This window comes from Pyrus communis, chromosome 4, assembly GCF_963583255.1.
Source record: "Pyrus communis chromosome 4, drPyrComm1.1, whole genome shotgun sequence".
NCBI lineage: Eukaryota > Viridiplantae > Streptophyta > Magnoliopsida > Rosales > Rosaceae > Pyrus > Pyrus communis.
Genome location: NC_084806.1, coordinates 2,413,051 through 2,424,515, shown reverse-complemented (window position 1 = coordinate 2,424,515; position 11,465 = coordinate 2,413,051). Strand labels below are relative to the sequence as shown.

The 11,465-nt window shown below is 38.6% G+C and overlaps 1 protein-coding gene across 1 annotated transcript; it reads left to right on the top strand.

Moving 5' to 3' along the window:
- The first annotated feature begins 5,684 nt into the window (after positions 1-5,684).
- LOC137730678 (alpha-xylosidase 1-like) lies at positions 5,685-11,091 on the top strand. Its single transcript, XM_068469645.1, has 3 exons — positions 5,685-6,062; positions 6,367-7,055; positions 8,835-11,091. Exons 1-3 carry the CDS (start codon positions 5,833-5,835, stop codon positions 10,706-10,708), a joined length of 2,793 nt encoding a protein of 930 aa, XP_068325746.1. The 5' UTR covers positions 5,685-5,832; the 3' UTR covers positions 10,709-11,091.
- Positions 11,092-11,465: the final 374 nt, after the last annotated feature.

Sequence of the window (11,465 nt, the reverse complement as noted above, 5' to 3'; positions counted from 1 at the left end):
GAAGATCTTCCAAGGGCCTTTTGAATGTTTGGTATATGTCTTTTTGTTAGTAGTATTTGATGTAATGTTTGCAAAACATATCTCAGTAACACTCAGCAAGTTGTGTCAAGAGCACACGACAAATTCTCTCGATAATACTCATCATATTGCTTCGGCCTATGTCGACATCTATTGATATATATGTCCAACATCATTTGGCTAACGACAACAAAGCCACCAAATGTTCGACGAAATGCCTCAATGAGAAACTGAAATGTTTAGCGCGTTTCACACTATGTTTTTATAAAAATCTTAGACCTTTAACACTAAGATCCCCAACATCCAAATCCTAGATCCGTTACTGCACATTTAGGCACAAATGTGAAGTTGATTACATCAACTTTGACCGGTTGACAAGGGAGATATTCCTTCTTAACTACCATCACTAACACACACACACCCCCCCCAAAAAAAAAAACAAAAAAAAAGTTCAAAAATAATCCACAATAATGCAGGGGTATTTCGTCATATAAACAGTGTTTTTTAATAATTAATTCTTTTTGTACAGTTTTTTTTTAATTTATTTTTTTTAAATTAGTATTTCACAATAGGCTAATAATAATATGATTCAATCAGTTATTTATTAATATAATATTTTCTCTATTTTTAAACACGTTCAAAATATCTTAAGAGACATGTAGTGCCGGTTATAAAAAAAAAGGTTTTTCGTACGTGCATAATAATACATTTAAAATGTGTAAGTCGTGCGTAACACGTTGTGATTCAAAAAATGCCTTCTGCATGCGCTCACCGATTATAAAAAAAGGTCTTTCGCACGCGCACAATAGTACATTTAAAACGTATAAGTCGTGTATAGCACACCGTGATTCAAAAAATACCTTCTGTACGTGCGTTAGTGCATGAATGAAGGCTAGTACTTCATTAAAGCAACAAAACGTAAAGTTTTTGCAGACGTCAAATTGTGATTTCTCAACAAAAGGGGAGTCTGCTCAAGTAAGGCGTCAAATAATTTCCAAACAAAATTTCATATTTGTAGGCAACTACATGCACCAAATTAAGCATTAGTTTTGCAAATTACAATTTACATAACAAAATGGGGCCGCCTAATCATATATCCACAGTTGCACAAAGCCCATCAAGTTGCCCATCTAACTTGGATCACATTCCGGTTTCGGATCCTCATTCAAATCCAAGCCCAAATTCTCCTCCACCGTACAATTCTCCCTCTTGGGCCCCACTTGGACGCCGCTTGCTTCCTCGTAACTCTCGAGCGTTGCCCTCAATCGGGATCCTCCGCCCGTTTCGTTACGGACGCCGCCGCCGTTAGCACTCTCGAAGTGCCTGACCGCCCCGCGTATCCGCCCGAGGATAGCGAAGAACTCCTCAAACTCTTCCTCCTTCACGGCCGTGACGTCTTCGTTACCATCCCGCGCCTTCTTATGTTTTTGCCTCCCTGAGACGTTGCCGTCGCCGTCCGCCTGCTTTCTCTTCTCTGCCTCAGTTTCTTTTCCGTTAAGCATCGCCGCCACCTGGTTGCTTAAGAAACTAGAAAAGACGAGGCATATATCCGCGGTTTGTTAATTGGTGGGAACGTTCCGTTGGTATAATGAACTGGAGAAATGTTGGGCAGGTAGGCCTGTTAAATTTTTGACCTAAAAATAAAAATCCTCTACTTGCGTGGCGACGCGTTGGGTGCACCCTATCCACGTGTTGCAGCTGCTCCAGATTTTCTATCTTTTTTTTTTTTTTGTCTGAAATACTTTTGCTCATTATGTTTATGTAATTACGATGCTCATAATTTTATTTATTATCATTTTAAGATTTAAATTTTAAGATTTCTGTTTATTTATTACACGGATCTCGATGGTAGATGGTGAATATTACTATCACTTAAAGGTGGTGAGTAAAAATAATCCTGAAAGAATATAATGTCGACAAGAGCAAAGATATGAGGTACGATAATGTCGAACAGTAAAAAGGACAAGAAGACCAAAATGCAAAGCCGCCAGACTAACTGATTGGATTATTAGTCAACAAAATCCAACCAGCTTCGAAATTAGGGCATTAATCGGTTTGAACGGTTTGATTTCGATTACTGATCAATTCGTATTTAGCTCACTCAAGCTTGAAAGAATCATTCGAACTAAGTTTGAGCATACGTTTACATGCTTTTTCCGAACTAGAGCAGAAATAACATAAATGAACCAAGTTTGAAACATTTTGGAACTCATCAAAACCCAACTGATTTGAACGCTAAATCTCGAGTGATGATTAAATACTTCTAGGAATTTGAGCTACAAATTCCTTTCTATTTGCATTTGATTGAGCTGATAACTTTCGGTCATCATTTTCGTGGCCAGGTTAACACAAGGTGTAGGGTTTTAATGGTATATTGGTAACGTAGGTATGGGACCATCGCGGTGTTTCATCGGTATACGTACCTCTTTGTTGACATGCAATTTAGTTCAAATTGGAGGACATCGATCGGCAGTCGGCAGACTCAGCACCACTTGGAGTGCATGCGCAAGGACCAGGGGTGCTTTTCGGTGGGGGATAAGATTTTCGTGACGTTAAGATGTTGGTTCGTTACATTTACAGGCACACCAATCTGCCTCAGCTTGGATCTTCTAAAGATATATGGGTCTGAGATTTGACTAACATATGGTCCATTCCCCAACACAAAGCTCTAGCAATGTGCTTGTCATCGGGGGATCCATTATTCATAACCGTTAATTGTATATCGTACGATCAGAAATTATTTAAAATTTAAAATTAAATATAAATAGTATCTAACGAAAAATGATCGCACGATGTACGATGAACAGTCTTGATTGATGGATCCCTACAAAGAGGATCCTTTTTATGATTTTGGTCTTCACGGGCCTACCATTCATGCCCCAATGTACTAGCATATTCTCACATACAAAGTTTTTGTGTGAACACTTTCTATTATTGTTTTTAAAGACGGAAAGAAAGTGAAAGAGAACGCGAGTGGGGTTTTTTTTATATTTTTTAATTAGAGATGTTAAGGGTGATGTTTTAAAAAAAATAACAAAATTTGTGTTCTTGTAATTACTAATTTAAATGCGGGTGGTTTGTAAAATTACATGTGGGTGACTTTTGAAATTTGAATTGATGACAATTTGATAATAAAACCAAATTAAAGTCATGGCATTATTCAATTGGCAGAAACAAAATTTGTGATAGCCAAAAGCAAGCAAGATTCCAAGTTCCTGCAGGCTTCGGGGAAAGAGTGATCCAAAAGCAAGCATCCAAAGTTTAGAACCTGCCTCCTTTCGTTTTCTTTTGGTAAATTTGGCTCACGCTTTAAAGTCTTACCGTCAAAAATACATAAGTTATTTATTTATTTATTTTAATTTGTAATAATATCTATTATTGTGGCTTGTTATTAGATGGTCGACCAATTCCTAAAAAAAAGAATTCCAACAAAAAACATCTTATACAACCACAAAACGTATGGTTTAACGTCTTATTGAATTGTAAGCAAAATAGATTTTATTAGACTAAAAGTTAGATTAGTCATTGACGGGGTTTGAACTCATGCTGCCATGTAAGGCATTGACACCTTTCCACCAATGTAGTAAAAGACCACTTGCGATGGAGGAACAAAAGTTGGAAACACGTCAGGATTTTTTATTTTACATGAAATCAGACAAAATCTTACATGTTTTCCCACGAATTACATACTTGAGCTAAATCATCTGCGTCTGCATTTGTGCATATCCATCAGCAGCTGGGCGTGACCTATTACAAGACATTTGCTTGGTGTGTTTCTTGTAATTGGCGCATATTAATTTCACGACATTTGCTTTGTTTTGGTTAAATCATTATCTTCGGTTGGTTTTACCCACTTCTTCGTCGGTGTGGTTTTCTTTGCACCAACGCTTTTTAGCGGGAGATTTCTACGTGGTACCCAATCACATAAATGAAACAAAGTAGTCAAAATAAGTGTGAATCTGGCCATCATGTTCCGCTTTTTCACTCATTTATTTTTAAAACTTTTTTTACTTATATACCTTTGTTTTTTTTTTTCTTTTTCCAGTACGTATATTAAATAAGATTAAGTGACATAGGTAAAAATTATTTAGTAATACGGTTTAGTGATATTTCTTTTTCTTTATAAGTGAGAAGTCATATGTTTGATTCTTGTCAAAGCAGAATTAGAACCACACTGTCATAGCTTCGATTTTCGAGTAAAGTAAAATTTGAACCATATTATTATTAGCCTAGTGCCAAACTAAATTAATATATTTTTTTAATATGGATAATATCGTTTATTAAAAGAAAAAAAAAATTGATATAGGAGAAGAAATGAGAGGCAACAATCAAATGGAGCGAGTGAAAATCACTAGAGGGTAGAGTCCGTCAAGAGATTTCACAAGTTCACAACTGCACACGTGGGAGGAAAGATATGGGAAAGATATGGGAACGATATGGGAGGGAAACCGCGCGAATCACGACTCCTGTCACTTTGCTGGCACAGCTCAAATGCAGCTTCATTTTGACTAGAGATTTTTCTGTGTAATTGGTATCTGAGGTAGTACATCAACACAAAAACTAATGAAAATGGTTTGAAAATTTTAAGCTTTAACAATAAGGACAAAATAAAGGGTAAAGTGAATAGTATCAGGATTGACTTTTTAGTATAAAAATATGATTTTTCGTTAAAGTGAACAGTATCATGGACTTTTCGTTAAAACTCCCTACATCATGTGTCATTATATAAATAGTGAAATACATGTGTTAAAAATTTAATAATTTAAAAAATAAAATTTCTAATAACTTACGTAAAAATACATAGTTTACCACTTGTGTTTCCTTCGCAAAGAAAATTTTCTCCATTTTGATTCCGTTTTCTAAGTTTTGCCGCGCCCTATTAAAATACTCCACCTGTCCAACCCCTCCCTCTTTCATCATTGATTCTGTATGCCACCGTTGATTAGAAGAGAAAAACCCTAAACCAGAAAGAATAAAAGAATAAAAAGAATAAAAAGAAGAAGATAATAAGGGAAACACAAAAATTAGATTGCCAAGTTTTTCACGTGAAATGGGTGTCAGACAAATACAAGGAATCACAACTGCACAGCTGACATGCTCTAATGAGTCCTGCACTCTGCAACTTCAAACTCTCTTTGCTCTATCTGATTGACTGGTTACCTTCTTTTGTCTCCTTACACGTTTTCTTAATTTCTTTCAACAAACTAAACGAACACAACAACTAAATATGCCATTTCGGTGTTCCACTCGAGTTGTCTACAGCAGTGCGCTTATTACTTGTGAATTTGATTGAAATACTTTTGAGAATTACCGCTTCCTTTGTTCCACACTTGAGCAATATGATAGATAATTTCCCCAATATGCACAAGTGTATAGTATATACCGAAGTTTCTAACTATTGAATCCTTATTTATGAATTCTAAAACGTACATCCAACGCTATGGTACTCCAATACATGTTGTATGCCATAACATAGTAAAATTTTTGATTCATAACATTGTTACCGCAGGCCCACAGCAAGTACTGAAGTAATTTACCACCAGGATTAAAGGCAAAAATGAAAGAAGGGTCCACACAGTGCTGTGGTACCCAACGGCCCACACAGAATGATCAATCACATAACGAAGATGTCTCATCCTCTTTCACCTCACCTGCATCCAATCACTATCTACCTCTGTTTCGCTCTCACTCTCCAATCTTGAGTCTTCATCGCCTTTCTGTATTAAACCCCAAGGAGTCCCAACAGTTTCTCACTCATCAACACACTCACTCTCTCACTCCTCCTCCAGTGGCAGGAGAGTAATTAACGAAGCAATGTCCTCCTCTTCCTCCCAATGTCTCTCTTCTCTTCTTCTACTTCTCCTGGTCCTCTGTTTCTCTGGTGTGAGCTCCGCTGACACCGTTAACCCCACCATCAAGGGCAAAGGCTACCGTCTCATCTCCATCAACGATACCCCTGACGGCGGCCTTCTGGGTCTCCTCCAGCTCAAACAGGAGTCCAAAACCTACGGCCCCGATATCCCACTCTTGCAGCTATATGTCAAGTATGTTTTCCCTATCACACACATTACACCCTAAGGCCATGTTGGAAATTGCTTCTGTAATTAGTAAAAGCACCTGTGGACAGCTTTCGGTATTGAAATTTCAAAGTGCTTATGAGTACCAAAAGTAGTACGTGAATTTTTAGGGCAGGAAGTAGCATTTTCGACTACATTTTCAGAAAGAACTTCAATTTTTTTAACAAAAGCACTTCTTTTGAAAAAAGTGCTTCTTACAAAAGCTGTCGCAAACGAGACCAAATGCAGCTCACTCACTGGACGCGTTTGATTAAATTTGTGATTTTTACAGGCACGAGACACAGGACCGGTTGAGGGTCCACATAACTGACGCGCAGAAACAGAGGTGGGAGGTTCCGTACAACCTCCTCCCCAGAGAGCAGCCGCCGTCGCTGCAACAAACCATCACGCCGTCAGGGAAGACGAAGAACCCCATCCAGCACTCAGAATACTCCGGCTCCGAGCTCATCTTCAGCTACATCTCCGACCCATTTGGGTTCGCCATCAAGAGGAAGTCCGACGGGCAGGTCCTCTTCGATTCGAGCTCCGATTCGAAAGACCCATATGGCGAATTGGTGTTTAAGGACCAGTACCTCGAGATTTCCACCAGTCTGCCGAAAGACGCCGCTTTGTACGGACTGGGGGAGAACTCGCAGCCGCACGGGATCAAGCTCTACCCGAACGATCCCTACACCCTCTTCACCACCGACATCTCGGCGATTAATCTCAACACTGATTTGTACGGCTCCCACCCGGTTTATATGGATCTCCGGAATGTGGGTGGCGAGGCGTACGCACACTCTGTTCTGCTGCTCAACAGCAATGGCATGGATGTGTTTTACAGAGGGACTTCTCTGACCTACAAGGTCATTGGGGGTGTTTTCGACTTTTACTTCTTTTCCGGGCCGACGCCGTTGGGCGTTGTCGACCAGTACACGGCGTTCGTAGGCAGACCGGCTCCGATGCCCTACTGGTCTCTTGGTATTTTCTGCTTTCTATCGGCCCTCTGCTTTGCTTTCATTAATTTAGTTACCTGTTCTTACTTCTGGCTTAGATTAAAATATAAGAAAATTAACGAAAGGTTTAAAAAAAATTTAGTTTTAATAAAAAATGATAAATAAAGATGTTATGAATGGTATCAGATAAAAGTAAAAATATAATTTTTTTGTTAAAAGTAAGTGTTTCATTAAAACTCCTTAACATCTAAGGACATGCATTATTTTAATTTTTAATTGAGCAATATACTATATTTAAAATTAATGTTAAAGAACAAAATTTGTAAGCCAAATTATGCGTCCTCAATAAGAATAAACATGTTAATCAACGTTTAAGTAATAATTCAATCATCAACTTTCATACAATTTAGTTTACAATATTTGTGTTTACAAATTTAATATCTCTAATATTACACATATTTAAAGTACATATAGTGAGATACGAACTTATGTGCAGAGCATAACACCGTTTTCGTCAACTTGACGAAGCTCAGATTAGCGGATGTGTATTTGTTTAGAAAATAAATGTTTTTGTTAGTGTCCCAACACCCAAATCTTTTGTGAATGTTTTTGTTCTCGTTGTTGTGATTTTGTGAATGATTTTTAATGTTAGTGTATAATATATTTTTGGTTATTTCACCCAAGAAGAAATAATATATGTGGATGTTGTCTACCACAACTATGTTGTCTCTTGCGGGAGACCAATATACTAATGAAAACACAATCACGATCAAGGAACTAAACTATGACTAGTTGAGCATTATTATAGTATGTGGGAAAATTGCTGGATTGTAGGACAGAGATATTTTGTTCCTTTAATTTGTTTTAATCCAGGTTGGTGGGTTGGTCGGGTCCCCGTTTTGTTTTGATCTTTTCGTGCATTTCTTTCTTTACAAAAATATCGCTGCGGATACAACTTTTCACGTTAAAGATATGATCTTTACATAAAGTTGAAGGCTCTATTCATCTCAACCAGTCAAAGATTTCTGCTTTTCTGCCACTTTTTACCAGCTTTTACACGTGTACAGCTTGAGATACTGTAGCTTAATCCTGGAAGAGTATTATCTTCTGTGTGCGAGGTGGGGTTTAATTTTAAGAAAATTAATTAAAAAAGTTTGAAATTTTTGAGTTTTAACGATAAGGATAAAATAAAAGGTAAAGTGATTAGTACCGGGATTGATTTGTCAGTGTAAAAATGTGATTTTTCGTTAAAATGAACAGTATCAGAATTTTTTCGTTGAAGTTCTGCTTAATTTTCCGTTTCCGAACTACGTCGCAAGCTGTGATGTTTGCTAGTGGTCATGATTTGTGTAGGGGCCAATGGTCTGCATATTTTACTGTCATGTCTGATGAGAGTGAGACCATCTTTGGTTGTAGGGCATTCTGCTTTGTGTAAATGTTGCCCGTCTTACATTTAGATATATTGCCCTCAGAGCAGATCTCACTGGTGACTTAGATTCTTGTTTCTATGTTGGACTTTTTGGGCCATTTGTGCAGTTCTACAGTTTTAAGGAACTGTTTATCTGGTGACTGTAAGTTGGCATTGATGTATTTGGGGTGCTGCATTCAAATCAATGGTTATTACTTGAACATGACAGATCAAACAAAAAAACTCCCAAGTGAATGATAGCAGTCTAAATACATGTATTTTGTTGGAGAAAGGGTTTATATCTTAATATGTTATGTTCATTACACTTTCTAGTTTGGGACTCCATCGATGCAGATGAAATTTGGTTCATAACAAGTTGTCACCATGCTTTTACAGGATTCCACCAATGCAGATGGGGTTACCACAACTTATCAGTAGTTGAAGACGTTGTTGCAAACTACGAAAAGGCTCAAATCCCGCTAGATGTCATATGGAATGATGATGATCACATGGATGGACACAAAGACTTCACCCTCAACCCCAAGAACTACCCTCGCCCAAAGCTTTTGGCATTCCTAGACAAAATACATAAGATTGGCATGAAGTACATTGTCATTATTGATCCTGGAATTGGTGTTGATACCAGTTACGGCGTATACCAAAGAGGTTTAGCGAATGATGTTTTCATCAAATACGAGGGTGAACCCTACTTGGCCCAAGTTTGGCCAGGGGCTGTAAACTTCCCCGACTTCCTCAACCCCAAAACTGTTTCATGGTGGGGTGATGAGATCCGCCGTTTTCATGAACTTGTCCCTGTTGATGGCTTATGGATTGACATGAACGAGGCTTCAAATTTCTGTTCTGGGAAGTGCAAAATTCCAAATAAGCAGTGTCCGACAGGTACAGGACCTGGCTGGGATTGTTGCTTGGATTGCAAGAACATTACAAAGACGAGATGGGATGATCCACCTTACAAGATAAACGCTTCAGGGTCGCAAGCCCCCGTTGGGTTCAAAACCATAGCCACTAGTGCATCTCATTACAATGGCGTTTTGGAGTACGATGCTCACAGTCTCTATGGCTTTTCCCAGTCCATTGCAACTCACAAAGCTCTTCAAGGACTTGAGGGCAAGAGACCGTTTATATTAACCCGGTCCACGTATGTTGGTTCAGGCAGGTATGCTGCACATTGGACAGGTGATAACAAGGGTACATGGGATGATTTGAAGATATCAATCACAACTGTGCTCAATTTTGGAATATTTGGAGTGCCGATGGTTGGTGCAGACATATGCGGGTTCTATCCAGCACCTACTGAAGAGCTTTGCAACCGTTGGATTGAAGTAGGGGCTTTCTATCCCTTTTCAAGGGATCACGCCAACTTCTATTCCCCAAGACAAGAGCTTTATCAATGGGAGTCGGTAGCTGAGTCTGCTCGAAATGCTCTAGGTATGAGGTATAAGCTCCTCCCCTATCTGTACACATTGAGCTACGAAGCTCATATCAGCGGAGCCCCAATTGCCAGGCCACTTTTCTTCTCATTCCCAGCATACACTGAAACGTATGGATTGAGTACTCAATTCTTGTTGGGGAGCAGCGTTATGATTTCACCGGTGCTTGAACAGGGCAAATCAGAAGTTAAAGCATTATTTCCCCCGGGAAGCTGGTACAGTTTATTTGATATGACGCAGATCATTAGCTCAACAAAGGGGGAGTATGTTACGCTTGATGCGCCTTTGCATGTTGTTAATGTGCATCTGTATCAGAATACCATTCTACCAATGCAGCAGGGTGGACTGATCTCTAAAGCAGCAAGAACAACCCCATTTAGCCTCGTTGTCGCGTTCCCAACTGGGGCAAGCAATGCAACAGCCAAGGGGAACCTGTTCCTTGACAACGATGAGCTTCCCGAGATGAATCTTGGAAACGGTTACTCCACGTATGTTGACTTCTATGCAACTGTAAGTGAAGGAATTGTGAAAGTGTGGTCAGAAGTTCAGGATGGTGAGTTTGCTTTAAGTAAAGGCTGGATTGTTGGGAAGGTGAGTGTATTGGGACTGGATGGAAGCGGAGGAACATCTGCCCTCGAGATTGATGGAAACCAAGCGACAAGCATTTCAAACGTAGAGTTGATTGCTTCAGAACAGACGTATCTCAATCAGATAGAAAACGGAGAGAAGACCAAGAGCACAATTGTGGAGGTTCACGGTCTGTCCCTTCCTGTTGGGAAGAACTTTGCCATGTCCTGGAAAGTGGGGACCAATCCTTAATAGCTAGTTTAGGTCCCTCTAATTTACTTCTTCTGCAGCCATTCGGGCGGAAATAGTTATGTCTTTAGAGTTATTGTCGCGGTTGTTGATGGCGAGGAGATGAGCTGAGGATCTACTCATCCTTCTCCATGCAAACAAAGCCAAAAATGGTGAGGCTCTTCCATTGTTGCTTTATCTTGTACGAAATAAGGCAAAATTTCAAGTCTCTAAAAGTGAGAGTTTTAAAGGAAAGGGAAAAATCTTATGTAACATCCTTTTCTGCTTAGTTGTCAATACTTTTTCTCTCGTATGTTTGCTGCTTCAATCCTTTTATGGGCATTGACTTGGGTCGTCTAATAAATTTGTTCAAGTGTCAAATTTCATCAAAGATTTTGAAGATTTGAGTAAGCATTTGGTGATTGCTAAGTCAAGTTTGGTATAAATCATTTTCTTTTAATTTAATGAGGATCAAAATTCAACGTCCTTATTCTATAGATGACAAATCAACCAATTGAATTATTAATAAGTATTTACTAAAATTTATTTAATTTGAACAACTTTTAATGAGTACAGATTAATAATCCAATAAATTGATTTATCATCTTATCAACTCATATAATAATAATAAACCACAAAGTGAAAATTGATGGGTCCACTGTTGCAATTATTAAGAGCAGCAATGGACGACAATGGACAATTATTTCAATACACCAGAATTTCTCTGCCATCAAAAATTCAAAAGTCCCTTCTCCTTCAATGTCCCGCTGATAAAGCTAAA